The 15,820-nt window shown below is 42.4% G+C and overlaps 1 protein-coding gene across 4 annotated transcripts in view; it reads right to left on the bottom strand.

The window, feature by feature from the left end:
* LOC131251072 (protein sym-1) overlaps positions 1-14,982 on the bottom strand; it is a 30,935-nt gene extending 15,953 nt beyond the window's left edge. For all 4 annotated transcript variants that reach the window (XM_058251569.1, XM_058251568.1, XM_058251567.1 and 1 more), the window contains exon 1: positions 14,532-14,982. In XM_058251569.1, the coding sequence (XP_058107552.1) occupies positions 14,532-14,917 (386 nt within the window). In that variant the 5' untranslated portion in view covers positions 14,918-14,982. The remainder of the gene's footprint in view (positions 1-14,531) is intronic.
* Between the last annotated feature and the right edge of the window lie 838 nt (positions 14,983-15,820).

The raw sequence follows: 15,820 nt of genomic DNA, 5'->3' as shown, positions 1-15,820 counted from the left end.
ATCATCTTTTCCACTAGCAACTTCCAACAATATAAATAGGTCACGGATGTTACCACTAGACCATCAGCCTCATCTTTTCCCCTAGCAACTTCCAACAATCACTTGTTAAAGACTAACTAGATACTGCAAGTCTGCAACTCATTGTTAGGCACCTACCAAACAGGGTCCTAGTCTTCTAAGAGGCACTTCATGAGCGTGACACGCTATCAACGACAAAACTCACAAAGATACAATGCATCATGTAGTAATTGCCACACTGGAGTTAATCATAGAGAAGTATTCGAAGATATAATGCATCAGCTTGGTGTTTATCAAGCCAATTGACAGATATCGTGGGCATTGAGATGAGATGCTGATGCAAGCATTGTTGTACAGATTCATAGAAAACAAAGCTCGATGACGAGTTTTTCCCAACTTGGGGAAGATGTAAATGACATTCGGGCCACAACTTTCTTGAACTTTGATCACGGAACGGCCCACGGTCTAGACATTCAATTGCCTAGATTTTTGTAGGATTGTGTGTGGTCATCATCTATCACCCTCAAGGACAATGAAAGCCAACCACGATAGACCCCACAATCATAGGTCCATTTTACACATCTGACCAAATCTTGAGTTACCAATTACCAATTTAAATTATTTTGTTATTGGTTTTAAATTCTTATTTGGTTAGTGCTAGATTTATCGGAACAAGATTCGTGCAACCAACCCCAAATAGTTGGAATAAGGCTTAGATGATGATGGTGGTGATAGTTAGCAGTAGAATTATCTTGGACTCCAAGCACGGGGTTAGTATAAATAGGATTAGTTAAGAGTCGGATTTAGGTTAGAACTTTGTTAAGTTGAAAGCCAAGCTAGGAAAACTCTATAAATACATCTAATATGGGATTTTTTTTATTATTAGTGATTGATGATATTGATTTTTAGAATAATGTTACCTTGCTTTTTCCAGCAAGCTTTGTCGAAGGAAAGTTCCACCTTTCCCACAAATTGCTTGTAGAATTTTGTCATTTTCAAGGCTTTACGATGTCCAATTATTGAGTCGCCGCAGGGCTGCGTGAATTGATTATCCTATGTTGATTCGAGGCAATTTCTTGGCCCCTTCGCTATAGCCTGTACACGTTGTTGCATCAACCTGAATGGCTTGCATCATTTTTTCCTTTGATCACTCGTTCACTAAGGGTCCATTTGGCGCCCATCAAAGTTATGTCTAGAACAAGCCTATCTAGAGACATCTGACAAGGATAGGTTATTCCACCACCTGGTTGTTGTTTGTCAAACACCTTGGAATAGGCATGAATGGATAAGCACATGTGGTGCCTTGCACCTGGCACATTGACACATGTGGACATGCAAGGCACGTGTAGATAGAAAGTGGCACATGTGCATGCAAATGCTTGAAAATGTACGATGGACACATGTGGGGTGCTTGAAGATGTACGGGCACATATGATGTGACACATGTTGCGCACATACATGTTTAGCTGCCTATTAAAGCCATACAAGGTAACCACTTTTTCAAACTTTCCATACCACTGTTTTGGTGCCTATTTAAGTCCACAGATTAACTTGATCAATTTACACACTTTATGTTCGCGTCCCAAAATTCTAAAACCTTTTGGTTGCTCCATATATACCTCCTCATCGAGGTCACCCTCTAAAAAAGTTACATTTACATCCTGAGTACATGATCTAATGCATCCTCAATTGCCATTGAAGGAAATTTAAGTCGTTAAATAATGTTATTTGAATGAAGTCCGTTGACACATAGAAGAGGCCATAATCATCGCCTTAAAATTGTCCGAGTCAATGTGCATGGAAGAGACAAAAACAAGAAAACACACTTAAAGATACACTTGAGGCGTGTCACAATATTGTTATCTTTAAGGCGAAATTTGCAGCATGGTCGTTAAACCAATTTGCAAGAGGGTAACAACAAATCCACATCAAAGATACAATAAGCCTTCTCTCATAAACTTGAGAAACGTGGGCTTCGACCTACAAAATTAAAAAACCGTACCCTAATACACTTTTGCAGTGTACACCCTGACTTCTTTATTTTAACAATTTATCCCCTGATTTTTTTCCATTTGCAATTTACTCCCTAAAATTTTTGCAACTTTTCAAAACTATCGAAAACAAAATAATAGTAGAGAAGAAGATGTAAAGAGGAGATTGTTAGAAATATGTAATTTAGAATGACTCAGAAGTTAGTTTTTATAAAGCAACAAGAAACACTGCGAGTCCTTTTCATGAAAAGGCACATGCATTTTCATGCTTTTCATGGAAACGTCTTTCCATGGTGTCTCTTCATCGATGGCAACTATTCGCCAAGATTTTGAATTCAAAAATCAATTCATTCACCAGGAGTCGCTATAATTCATAATTAAATGGTCACCAAGAATCACCAAAATGTAGCTATTGTTAATCTCTGGCGCGTATTTAGAAGTAATAAACGAAACTAAAATATTCTTATCATCTAGTTTTGACATGAACGATATAGGTGAAACTAATGTGATTCTAGGTCTAATGAGAAACAAGAATGATATAAGTTTGTCTCGGTCACATTATATTAAAAAATACTTAGAAAGTTTAATCATTATGATAAAGACGTTGATTCTACTCTCGATTTTAACATTTAAGTTAGAAATGAAGGCCATTGTGTAACTCAATTAGAGTATTCCAAGGTGATTGGTAATCGTATGTAGGCCATGATATTTACTTGACTTGATATTGCTTTTGCGGTAGGTAAATTGTGTAGGTTTACCAGTAATCCAAGTTCAAATAATTGGAATGTTGTTTCTAGAATACTTAATACTTGAAGAAAACTACTACTCATAGCTTATACTTTTCTGGTTACCCTAGTGTGATTGAAGGGTGTAATGATGCAAGTTGAATCACAAACTCTAATAAATCCAAGTCTACTAGTAGATGGGTTTTTACACTTGGAGGAGCCGTCATTTCTGAGGGATCCAAAAATCTTACTTATATATCTCATTCTACCATGGAATCTGAATGTATGACTTTGGCAACTAGTAATAAGAGGCAGAATGGTTCCCAAACCTGCTGTTAAAAACAACATTATTGGCAAGGCATTTGCCACCTATCTCTATCTACTGTGACAGTGAAGAGACACTATCAAAGTCTAACAAGACTTATAATGGGAAATCTAGACACATTGGTCATAGGCACAATTTTGTACGACAACTAGTGATAGCGTTATAACAACACAATATGCGTGTTTCATCCAGACCCTAGTAAACCCATTCACCAAGGGTGGCAAGGGATGTTGTCAGTAGAACATCAAGAGGAAACTAAAACCAATTTCACAAACACTAGATGAGGGAAACCCAATCTAATTTATAGGTTCAATGGGCAAACTACATCATAGGAAGTGATTGAAGCAATACTGTTTGTTCTTTTATTTGTCTCGTTTCTAGATATATGTACGATGATGGGTACCTATAACGATTAAAAGGAGGATGAACTTTTGCTCTTAATGAGTCCTTTCAAGGGTGTTATTATTACAGAGGTATTCACAAGGACTCACCTATACGAGTATTGGAAGTTCGGCTGCTTCCCGATGATCGACAATTTTGGTTGCTCCCATGAACTTATGAATCTAAGACCGAGTATAAGGTCGTTAATGTACTATTGTTTTTAGAACGTATGGAAATTGAAAATATGTTTCTGTGACATGTCCAATTGTGTTACATGGAATACTTAGTTCAAGACCATGGTCACTAAGAATTCTAATGCAACTTTAATGTTGTCCACACTAAGTGAAGGTTAAAGTCCACAAGACACCATCTCCTATGCACATATCTTCCTTACATATTCCGACCTCTTTATTTTGAAAAATAGTGAGGAATTGTTGGGATTTTTCCAAAAAAAAATACATAATAAATAAAAGATTCTTGGTGATCCTTGATGACCATTTAATTGTGAATCATGACAACACTTGATGAATAAATTGATTTTTTTAATTCAAAATCTTGGTGGAGAATTGTCAGTGTAAGTGCTATAGTTTCTATCCCTATGTGTTGTCAAATTTGTAGTGCCAAAATCACTATTATACTCTGTTATATATAACTTGCATAAGTGAAGCTCTCTCAAGGATCAACATACATGAACAAGCTAAGCTCACATCAAGCAAAGCTCTCAAGTACAAGACTCAAGATCTTGAATGCAAGAGCTGCTCACAAAACAAGACTCAAGCTGAACTCAAGACTCAAGTTGAAAGTCAAGCTGAACTCAAGACTCAAGCTGAAACTCAAGCCACTTTCAAGATTGAGCTACTTCAAGGTTTAATCTTCATCAAGACTTCAAGGCTCATTCTTCATGGTCTCTTGTTTCAATGTCCATACTTCATGATTGAGGTTTGTTTGACCATAGGATGACCTTAGAAGTAGGTCATTTCGGATACATAAACCGAATGTTATTTTACATGTGATTGGTCTGATTGGTCTCTTCTTCGACTAGTCCTAGACTTGCTTCGACCGGTCTAAGAAATCCTCGATCAATCGTAAGTTTGTTACATATTAGGATAAAATCTATTAGCCTTCGACTAGTCAACATCTTCGACCGGTCGTAGAATCTACGACTCGAAGTCGAGCGAACCTTTGCAGGACCTACGACCAATCGTAGTACGACCCGTCGTAGAACGGTCTGCGCTTATCCCGCCTAATCTTTCAAATATCTGATGGCTTCGACTAGTCGAAGAGCACTATCCGGATCTTCTCACCTATAAATAGAGCACGAATCTCAAAAGAAATCATCGATTTAATTATAGTATTCAAGCCAATCTTCGTCGAACTTCTGAGAGATAATTTTGTGCTCCATTTAAGCTAAGTGTGCTTATTTAATATCTTCTTTCCTTAGCTTTATTTTAATTGATTTTGTTTCTTATATTCCAATCTGATTTGATAAAGAGGAATTATTATTCCCTTTCTTTGGAATCAAAATCAATTAAGGCAAGCCCTATTTGGTTTAATTTAAAATCTATTAGAATTAGAACCATTGTAATTGAGTACTGGACATTGAACTTTGATTTAGTTCTACCGGGCTGCTACAACGAAGAAGATATTCAGGTATTTTACATATTGTAAATTCCTTTCTATTATTTTGGTTTCTTTCAAGATTTGCCAGAAAAATCTTGTTATATTGGTTATCTGAGGAAAGCCAGGAAAACTCAGAAGTGGGGGTTTTTTAATTGTGTAAGCCCACATACAAAGACACAATTGTAAGGGTTTTGGGTGAACCTGGGAAAACCTATCTTTAGTGAACGCTAATATCCCCTGTGTGAGGATATTAGGAGTTGGTGAACACACAGGCGAACCACTATAATCCCTTGAGTTGTGGTTGATTGTTTTATTCTTCTAATTTTTTATTCTTTTTGTGGGATGTATGTATGGTGGTGAATGTTGTAATTATTTCAAGCTTTGTGAGAATGTTGTAATAGCTTAGAATTTACTTTCTGCTATTCCTTTATAAGCTTGATTTTCAATTTCATTTGAAAGTTGTTCCAGCAAGGTTGCCCTGCCATTTTTATGGTGTATGGCTGTCCCTAGAACAATACATTTTTAATTACAAGTTTATATTTATTATTGTATTCCTCTTCGATTTGAGACTTGATACAAAGACCTTTCTAGAAATAAGGTTGTCCTACCATAAACTCTGTTTTTGGTGTAAGGTTGTCCTTAGAATAACGTTTGTATCAACCTCTCAAGATCTGAATTTTGAGGTTGTTTTTCTTTCCTGCATTATTATTTAATTTGGCTATCATTTTCTTTATTATTCCGCTGTTATAAGTTTTTATTTGGCATTGTCCTATTCACCCCCCCTCTAGGACATATACCTTGGCCTTTTCAGTCAGTGATGAAGAAACACCATGAAAATAATGAAAAGACATGCCTTTTCGTGAAAAGGACTCTAAGTGTCATTTGTTGCTTTATAAAAAACCACATTTGGGTCATTCCAAATTACATATTTTCTAGCAATCTCCTCTCCATATTCTTCACCACAATTCTTTTGTTTTTGGATAGTTTTGAAAAGTTGCAAAAAATGCACGGGGTAAGCTGTGAACAGAAAAGAAGTTAGGGACTAAACTGTTAAAATAAAGAAGTCAGGAGGGTACACTTCAAAAGTGTGCTCGGAGTGCAGTTTTTAGGTTTTCCAGGCCGAAGCCCAAATTTCTCAAGTTTAGGAGAGAAGGCTCATTGTATCCTGGAGACGAATTTGTGGTAACCTTCTTGCAAACTGGTTTAACAACCACTAGGGTGCGAATATCGCCTTAAAGATAATGACATTGTAACATGCCTTAAGCCTATCTTTAAGTGTGTTTTCATGTTTCCACCTCTTGCATATGCCTCTACTCTCACGAGTAGCGCACATGTGTGACACAAGTGACATGCACGTTATTCTGGTGTCGACTCTATTGAGGATAGTCAAAAAACAACTTTTTAAAAAGATAACATGTCCAACATACCAATATTTTGTTAATTACCTATCACAATTTTTTATTTTTTATTTTTCAAGGGTAACGGGAAATATATTGAAAATAAAAGAAGAACAAGGACGAAAGAACAAGATCTACTGAGATAGCAGATAGCACTAACAAGCTAGAAAATGAAGGTCATAATCCTTCAAACAATTTATATTGACCACCCATTCAAAAATTAGGCTTTTGGCCTTGGAGCAAACAACTTCTACGAAGGAAGACTTGTCATTAAAGTATCTATCGTTCCTTTCTTCCCAAACGGACCACCAAATAGCAAGGATCACCAATCTCCAAACACACGTTCTGTTTTTTCCTAGCTTGAACCCATGCCACGGCGACCGGAGGTTAAGGGTAGAGTTAGGAATACACCAGCTGATTTTGAAACGTTTACAGAAATCCGACCAAACTTGAGCGACAAACGAGCAATGAACGAGTAAATGGTCCACCGTTTCTTCTTCTTTCATGCAGCACAGATAGACATTGACGATTTGCATTCCCCTCTTTCTAAGGTTGTCGATCGTAAGAATTCTATTCTTACCAACCAGCCAGCCAAAACAGATGAATTTAGGGGGAGCAGAGTACTTCCAGATGAAGGAGGAAGAGGGAGCAGTTGGATTGAGATTGGGGAGGAGTTGGGAATAGAAGGATCTAATCGTGAACATGCTGGATTTGTCGCGCGTCCAGATGAGACTATCTGGAGAGGACTGATCAAGCTTGGATTTAGAGATGCAGTCGAGAAGGTCCACAAATTCAATAAGCACCCAGTCATGAAGATTTCTAATACATTTCACATCCCACACAATGTTTGCAGCCGAAACTGTAAAAATCAGCGATGGGGATGTTCTTGTCTAAGGCGAGGTGGAAAATGTTCGGGTAGCGGAATTTCAGCAGCTCTTCACCCACCCAAAGGTCTTCCCAAAAACGAATGGAAACTCCGTTACCTAGCTCGTAGCTAATACTCTCGAGGACAGCTTGTTTTGACCGAAGGATCCCCTTCCATAGGAAAGAAGCCCTGTAGGCTGAGGAATCTTTTGTCCACCACCCACCTGGACAAGCACCGTATTTACCTTTGATGATTGTGTTCCAGAGAGCACCACCTTCAGCTCCCAATCTCCAGGTCCACTTACTGAGAAGGGTCTGATTCATAGTTTTTGAAATTTTGACACTTGCTCCGCCCTCTTAGAAATGTTTGCAGACCTCTTTCCAATCTAGAAGGTGTAGCTTCTTCTTATTTTCCTTCCCGCACCACAAGAAGTCGTGTCTTAGCTTATCAATGGACAGGAGCATAGGAGAGGGGCATCTGAACAGGGACATGTAGTATAAAGGGAGGTTAGACAGGGCTACCTTGATGAGGTTTAGACGGCCTCCCAATGATAGGTAACGACACTTCCATCTAGCGAGGTATTTATAAAATTTACCAACTATTTTATCCCACATTGATTTCAGGGGAGGGCCTATAGCAAGGGGGAGCCCCACGAAAGAAGAAGGGAAGGAAGCCAAAGGACAGCCGAGGGTGTCTGCATAGTTGGATGTTTTAGCTTCCGACAGGTTGACTCCAAATAGCTTTGACTTAGCCAGGTTGATTCTCAGACCTGAGACAGCCTCGAAGCAGTGTAACGATGTGCACAGGTTGTCAATGAAGACCGAGGAAGCTTCAGAAAGGATAAGGGTATCGTTGGCAAACTGGATGTGGGAGATGGGAGGGGACACCCCTAGCATCGCGATACCTCTCAGGATGCCTTCATCTTGACCTTTGAGAAGCATTTGGGAGAGAGCCTCACCTACCGCAAGGAAGAGAAGAGGGGAAAGGGGGTCCCCTTGTCGCAGGCCTCTAGAACAATTGGAGAAGCCTTTGGGGGAGTCGTTGAGAAGAACTGAAAAGTGGGCCGAACCTATGCATGCTCCAATCCACCTTCTCCACTTGGCACCGAACCCCATACGGGTGAATGTGTATTGGAGAAAGCCCCAATCGACGTGATCGTAGGCCTTTTCGATGTCCAATTTGCAGAACTCCGGATTTGTGGCACAAGTGGAGTCATTGGCAATGAGGGCACAATCTACAATCTGTCTGCCCCAGATGAATGCATTCTGGTTGGCCGAGATAAGCTTTCCCATCACTTTCGATAATCGGGAGGATAGGACTTTGGCTAAGATCTTGTACGGGCTCCCGATCAGACTAATTGGCCTGAACTCAAAGAATGAGCTTGCTCCGGCCACCTTTGGAATAAGAGCGATAAAAGAGGCACTGAGACCTTTAGATAATCTTCCCCTGTTGTGGAATTCATGGAGAAAATCCATGACATCTTGGCAGATAACTTCCCAGAATTTTTGCAAAAACACAACAGGGAAGCCATCGGGACCAAGGGATTTATCACCTCTCAAAGAGTCAACTGCCATCTTCACCTCTTCTTCAGTAAAGAGGGCTTCAAGAAGCTCCGCATCTAAAGCCTCTAAACTGTTGAACTGAGTATGATCGAGGTGCAATCTAACCCAATCTTCGAAGGAGAGAAGGGATTTGAAGTGGAGGATAGCTTGCTCCGCGATCTCCTATTTGTCCTCTAAGCAGACCCCATTCACTGTAATACTGAAGATGGCTTTGGATCGAGCGTGCATGTTGGCGATGCTATGAAAATATCTAGTGTTCTTACCACCCTCAGATATCCATCTAGCTCTAGATTTCAGCTTTCAAGATATTTCGTCTTCCAAGGCCCTGGCTGAGATGGATTGGATGATTTGAATACACCGGCCCAAGGTTTCTAAAGACATTAAGGTACCTCCAGCTTCAGCGTCGATACGATGAAGTTCAGAGAGCAGGGATTCCGATTCTGCATCCCTCTTTCCTAACTCCTCTTTTTTCCACATCTTCAGCTTTTGCTTAAGGAGTCTGAGCTTGCAGAGGAGCCTGTGCCTAGCGAAACCTTCTACCTGGAAGCTCGACCACCACTCTACAATCCTTTGACTGAAGCCATTGATCTTGAGCCAAGATGAGTTGAATCTGAAAGGTTTAGGGCCCCAACTCTCTTCTTCCATCAACAGCAAAATCGAGCAGTAATCAGAAGTTGTTCTGGGGAGGGCTACTTAGGACAGTGACGGAAAAGCCTCCAGCCATTCGGGGGACATGAGGAATCTGTCTAGTCTGGATTGAATGGGAGTCTCATGCCCATTGGACCATGTGTATTTCGCCCCTGAAAGTGGAAGGTCGACTAGCTCTTGGGATTGGATCCACTCTGAAAAAGAGTGCATAGCTAAGGAGACCCTTCTCCTTCGGGAATGCTCCTCCGCAAATCTGATTACATTGAAGTCGCCAACGAAGCAACATGGACCTGAGAAAGACTATCTAGTAATAGTCAGTTTGTCTAAAAAATCTGGCCTAATGGAATCAACGTTGGGACCATACACAGCAGAAATAAGACAACGGAAATTGGATGACTTATCTTACAGAATCACTGATACCAAGAAGACAACAACTGAAGAGGATTGAAGCTCCCACTTAGAGGATTTCCAAGCAATCAAAATGCCTCCCGAACTGCCAGTGGCATCAAGGGACACCCACTTCGCGTCCTTAGCTTTCCACAGGGTGGCCAAGAGAACGTCTTTGAACTGGGAGACCTTAGTCTCTTGGAAGCAGAGGACATCCGGATTTTTTCTTTTGACGGAGTCATTAATCAAACATCTTTTCTGTTTAGAACCCACCCCCTAACATTCCATGAGATGATTCTCATTAGGGTACGGAGCTTCCCCGATTTCCCTGTCTTCCTTGTTTTTCTTTGGAGGCGGATAAGAGGCTTGGACTCGGTTGAAGGCTTTGGAGTTCCCGGTTATTGATGGATCTAGGTAGATGTTTCGTAGGAGTTTTGGATTCTGGGAGGGGTCTTCCTCTATTCTCGATGCATTGGAATAGGGCTATGTAATCCTCCGGTCTGTCCTCGAAAGTTAGCCCTAGAGATCTTCCGACGTGCCCAACCGCATCTCTTATCCATTTCTTACTTTGGATCGTGTCATAGATCTGTTCTGCTTTTTTCTTCGACTGACACCATATCAATGGCTTCCTGCTGATGATGGGGGTAGTCGGTGCGCATCTGCAAGGGTTCTACTTTGATGGCATCACCTGCTGATTCTTCCTGGAAGAGGGTGATGGGGCCCAGGTCACTAGTCACGAGAGGGAGGTAAGGAGGTGAGCGGAGATGTGGGGGAGGAAGGGATTGGGATTTTGAGAAGCAAGTCTCTGAGTCATCTCCCCTAGAGGTATCGTCACTAGATGCGGAGTAGGTCTGCATCCTAGCACAATGGGGAGAGAGCATCTGCTGCGGGAGCTGCCACGTCGTCGAAGGGTTGTCTGGACGGAGAAGATGGCCGAGAAGGTTGTCGGGGAGGGGAGAGAGAATAGATAAAGATATGGTTTTAGGGATCGAGTGTGGTATATGGATATGGCTATCGAGTATGGCTGATGTCTTGAGAGACGTTGGGGAGGGTTGGACCCAGACCCGAAACGGAGGATCCGTTCTCGATAAGAGAGACGGACACTCATCTCGGGCTGGAGGGTCTGATGGCCTCGTGCCAAAGACTTAGGGCGATCTCGGGATCTCGGATGGCCACGCGTCGGCTTCCTGGAGACGGAGGCTCGTCGATTTTTGGGCGCACCGAATAATGATGGGAAGGAGTTGACGTGACTGGATCTGGGTCGAACATGTACCCCTTTCCACCGAATGATCGATGAGAGAGCCCGACTCCCTAAGCAAGGACTCTGCATGCATGCCATGTGGAGCCTTCTCCGACGGCCGCGACTGCCTCCCCTCATATCGACGGTCGGCGTCGTTAGAGCGGGACGGCTGGACTCGAGCGATGATGCCACGTGCCCCCCTAATGGGCTGAATGCAGGTGTGCTCTCCGATGGCGTCTGAAGAGCTGGCAGGGAACAAGAATGGTACTCTGTTGGCGCATAGGCATTGTGCTCCTTCACAGGTCGTCTTCTCTGGTACTACCACCGGCACTGGAGGAGGAGGTTCCTTGGCTCTCCAAAGGTCACTCCACCTATGATAGACAGCGTCGAGAGATTCTCTTTGCACCGGGAGCTTGAGTTGGCAGTCATCAACGTGAACCAGTAAGTGTGGAGGCAAAGGAATCCCTTCTTCCTTCTCACCCGATCTCTGATGACGGCCATTTCTTCTTCGATCTTTGTCTTGGAATCCAGTTCTATTAGGGAGCCGAGGCAGGTCACCGACGACGTACCAACATTCCAAGGGGATAACCCAGATGAGTATCCAGATACTTTCCATCCCAAAGATGGAATACTCTTCCCATGGCACTACTTTAGCGACTGGTTCATCCGAGTGGAGTTAGCCCGCCATTATCAGCATTTCTGGGTTGAGGCCGGGGCACACCTTGACCCACAAATCATTGTATCCCAGCAGTTTGAGGTTTTAGTTGCCAAGATGGAAGCCAGTACATTCTTCTATCCAAACCCTAACTTGCAATAAGGATACCCCCTCTTTGGTGATTATGACTACAGTGTCTAGTAACTCGTCTCTAGCACGGTTGAAGCTTGCTTGGTTTATACGGAGGTTGCAATCCTTCTCTACCTCCTTAGGTTTTACTCTGTCCAGTCCGGGCGAGTAGCTTGCTTCCATGTCGGTTTTGCTGGAGAGGTTAGGGTGCGCTCTCGAGGTTTGATTGTGTTGGAGGAGTGCATCTCTAAAAGTGTGGCCTTCCAATCTCACTGCTTGAGAAGAGTTGGGGTTTTGCTTGTAAACCTTAAGAGTCTTAGGAATGGCTTCCCTTCTTGTATTAGTGTTGCGGTTAGGTCCGAACCGGGCCCTCTAGACTAGCAGGGGTACTCCTCCAAATCTCTCGTCGTGGAGCATTTCAACCACTCGTGCTAGTTCCGTCTCTGATCCCATCCTTACCTGAGCAAATCCTCGGTAGGATCCGTTGCTCCGATCTCTCGGCATGATGACGTCCATGACCACTCCTGCACAACCAAAGACCCTCAAGATGTTGATGAGGAGCCACCCGGAAACGAACAGGGTTGGGTAAGCATCCCTCTTCCTTCCCACTGGTTCTGATGCCAGATGGGAACATTTCCTGAAAGAAACTTGCTTCCAGCCTTGATTCCCATGGTCCTCCGATTCAGCATTTTCGTCCTCGGTGTCTGCCGGAGTTGCCGATTCGTCTGAAGTTCGGCCTCTGCTGGAAGCACCCGATCCTCCCGCCGTCTTTGGCTCTTCTGTTATGAGATCGCCTTTTCTTCTCGTTGAGTTCACCTTCATTCTTGTTGAGACAGTGAGGATATCGAGTTTGCATCTCACTTTTTTGCTGTTTTTCTTTTGATGATACTTTATGAACAAATACAGAATGTGATGAATTGTGAGTGTAGCATAGTCAACTTGTTGTCATTCCTTGCAATTTTATTTAAGGTTTAGCGTAATGGATAGTCCTGGCTGGGTGGATTAGTAGGAACTGGGGGCCTGCTTGTCAGATGTTTATGATGCTTGTTGGTCAGCATGGCTGAAATCTTTCTTCTATCTGTCTGCAATCAGACTTCATTGCCTATCACAATTTTTATCGAAATCTCCGTCCAACTGTATTTTAGAAAACCATGGATAGTGCCACTATACCAGACAAGCTTATCAATGCAAGCACCTAAATATTCTCCTACTTTAATTTGAAACTCCCCACACCAGCGTGAACGAGACATATTCATTTACCCACCAATTCAATAGCCTTCTTCTAAAAGTCCAACGAAATCCTAAAGAGATAAAGAAACAACTCCATCTCTTTGAAACCATCGTGTAGTGGGGAAAAGATAGTCCGCCATCACACTCTTCTCTACACATGACACATGCTATTGAGAATTTTGATCTGGTGAAGATGGTCGGGCATTAGAATTTTGTTCAACACTTTTGTCCAACAAAACAACTCAACTCTAGGCATAAATGACTTTTCCACCAGTATATGTTAGAACAGGGACAGCTTTAACCTTGCTGTCCAAAAAAAATCTAGGAGGAACAGAGGAAGCGACTTTTTCCACACATACCCGTCAACACAAGGACAACTTCCCTCTCTCAAAGCAAGTAGCATAAAAGATGCCATTTTCATAGAATCATTCTCTTTCCATAAGAAGTACCAGCAATCCATCTCTAATAACTGTATATTAGGAGAATGCTAATTACACATGACCTGGCACACATTGGTTGGATGATCCTAACTGCTCAATCTCAATGAGAAAAGTTGACAGACCTTGCACATGCATCAAACAAAATCATACAATCAAGCAGCTACAATCGTCTGGATAAATGATTTTCTTGCCATGGCCCACCAATGGCTGACCCTTCAGGTGAGCAGTCAGGGTGGGACGGGGCACATGCCTGCTGCAGCCCAAGTGGATAGTCATGTGAATTCACTATTCTCAGTGTGTATCTATGTATGTATGTGTGGTGTGCTATTTGCCAAAAATCAGCAGCATCGATCGCCCTGCTAGCCTGTTTTAAAATCCACTAAGCACAACCAATCAGGCAACATAGAAAAATAGGCCTATATATATATATATATATATATATATATATATATATATATATATATATATATATATATATATATATATATATATATAAAGAAGATAACCAACCAAACAATAAAAATAAAACAAATGAGTGATTTTCAATGACCACATTAGTGAGGCATCCCGTCCATACACCACTACATGTGCCGACAGGGAATACCAGAGGAAGACTGGAGCTTTCCATCAGGTGGGTAACCACGTAGAGATCTGGCCCAAGAATCAAGCTGGTCCACTCTTTAGGTGGGCCAAACTGTTAGAAACAAGCTAATGGCCCATAAAAACTTCGGCAAGCTCTTTTCAGCCATCAACTGTTTCAGCAAACTGTGGCCAACCTGACAAGTAGACTGACCTGAATTTTGGTATGAAGCATATTGAGAATGGCACTCACCTGATGGACGGCTTGGATTGTGTACACGTGTGCCATTATGTACACACGTGTGGGCTTACCAGAGCACAATAAGCTTTTTTTTTTACCATGAAAGCAATGAGTGATCATTTCCACCACTCTCTTCTTCACCTCTTCCATCTGAATCCCCGCCGCCGCCGCCGCCTGAAGAACCTCCAAAACCGCCTTCCCCGCCAAAACCAGCATCGGAAACCGCTCGGGCAGGGAAAAAATCAAGACCCATTTTCCCTAACCTCATTTTGGAGGGACCCAAATCGCCGGAACGGATTTCATGGCTGGAATTTGAACTGAGACCGAAACGGCACGAAAAACGACCCGGAAAACGGGATTCTGGATGGAAATTTGCAGAGATTCTGGAGGGATTGAGAAAAGGGGATATGGGTTTTGGAGGGAGAGGGATGGAACAGAAGGAGGAGAGAGATTTGACGGGGATTGTTGCGGGATTTGGCGCCATTTTCGCTCTGTGTGAGAGGCTGTTGGTGTTGGGCGTAGGTTTTTGAACTGCGCACCTACGAGGTTTTTGCTACTGTTTTGGTGGGGTTTATAGAGCAGGCGTTCGTTTTGTCTCTCGCGACTAACAATCCAGCGTATTTTTCCACACACTGGGGCCCACATGCTGAGATGGTATGATGTTATGAACCGTCCCCATTTTATTTAATGCATTAAATAAGATATTATCCCGTAATTTCACTTCATTTGATGAATTTAACCAATGATTTTCAAACTTGAATTCAATCCATTGATATTTTTCTTTCCTTCTTATAAATCCATATAATGGTAGGAAATTAATAAATGAGTATATTCCACAAAATGGACGGTTCTGATCATGGAAATAGTGATAATTAGATCCGCATTGAGAGTGGCGAAATACGCTTGATTCTGTCGCGATGGAGGGAAAACGAACGTATAGCCGTATAGAGCCGAGCGCGGCCGGGTATCGTATCCGCGAGGCTATTCCAAACCGTGGACTAATCGGGCTATTTTTGGCCATCCATGCCAACCTGGCACTTTTTCAGACGTCCAATCCGTGCCTTTTGTGGGACCCACAGTGTAGATGGGCTGACCAAAATTTTGGCCCGTCAAGCTGTCAGTTTGGTGGACACGCATGCATTACAATAATGGAATAGTGGCCCGAGAGATCAAACGACCAACCTGATTTTTCGGCCATGTCATCGGCGTGGTGGAACCCACGTAATGCATGGTTCGGATGCTTGAGGTCATGTTAGGAAGTTAACATAAAATAAGGCTAACTCAAGACTCAAGGGCATGTTTGGGCGGTGGGATTAGAAGAGAGATAAGGTGGGAGGGATTCATCGGGTGCTGTGCCAATTCCACTCCATGTTCGGAAGAATGAAAA

This window comes from Magnolia sinica, chromosome 7, assembly GCF_029962835.1.
Source record: "Magnolia sinica isolate HGM2019 chromosome 7, MsV1, whole genome shotgun sequence".
Classification (NCBI taxonomy): domain Eukaryota; kingdom Viridiplantae; phylum Streptophyta; class Magnoliopsida; order Magnoliales; family Magnoliaceae; genus Magnolia; species Magnolia sinica.
Note: the sequence above shows the minus strand (reverse complement) of the source record. Positions and strands in the feature narration are given on the sequence as shown.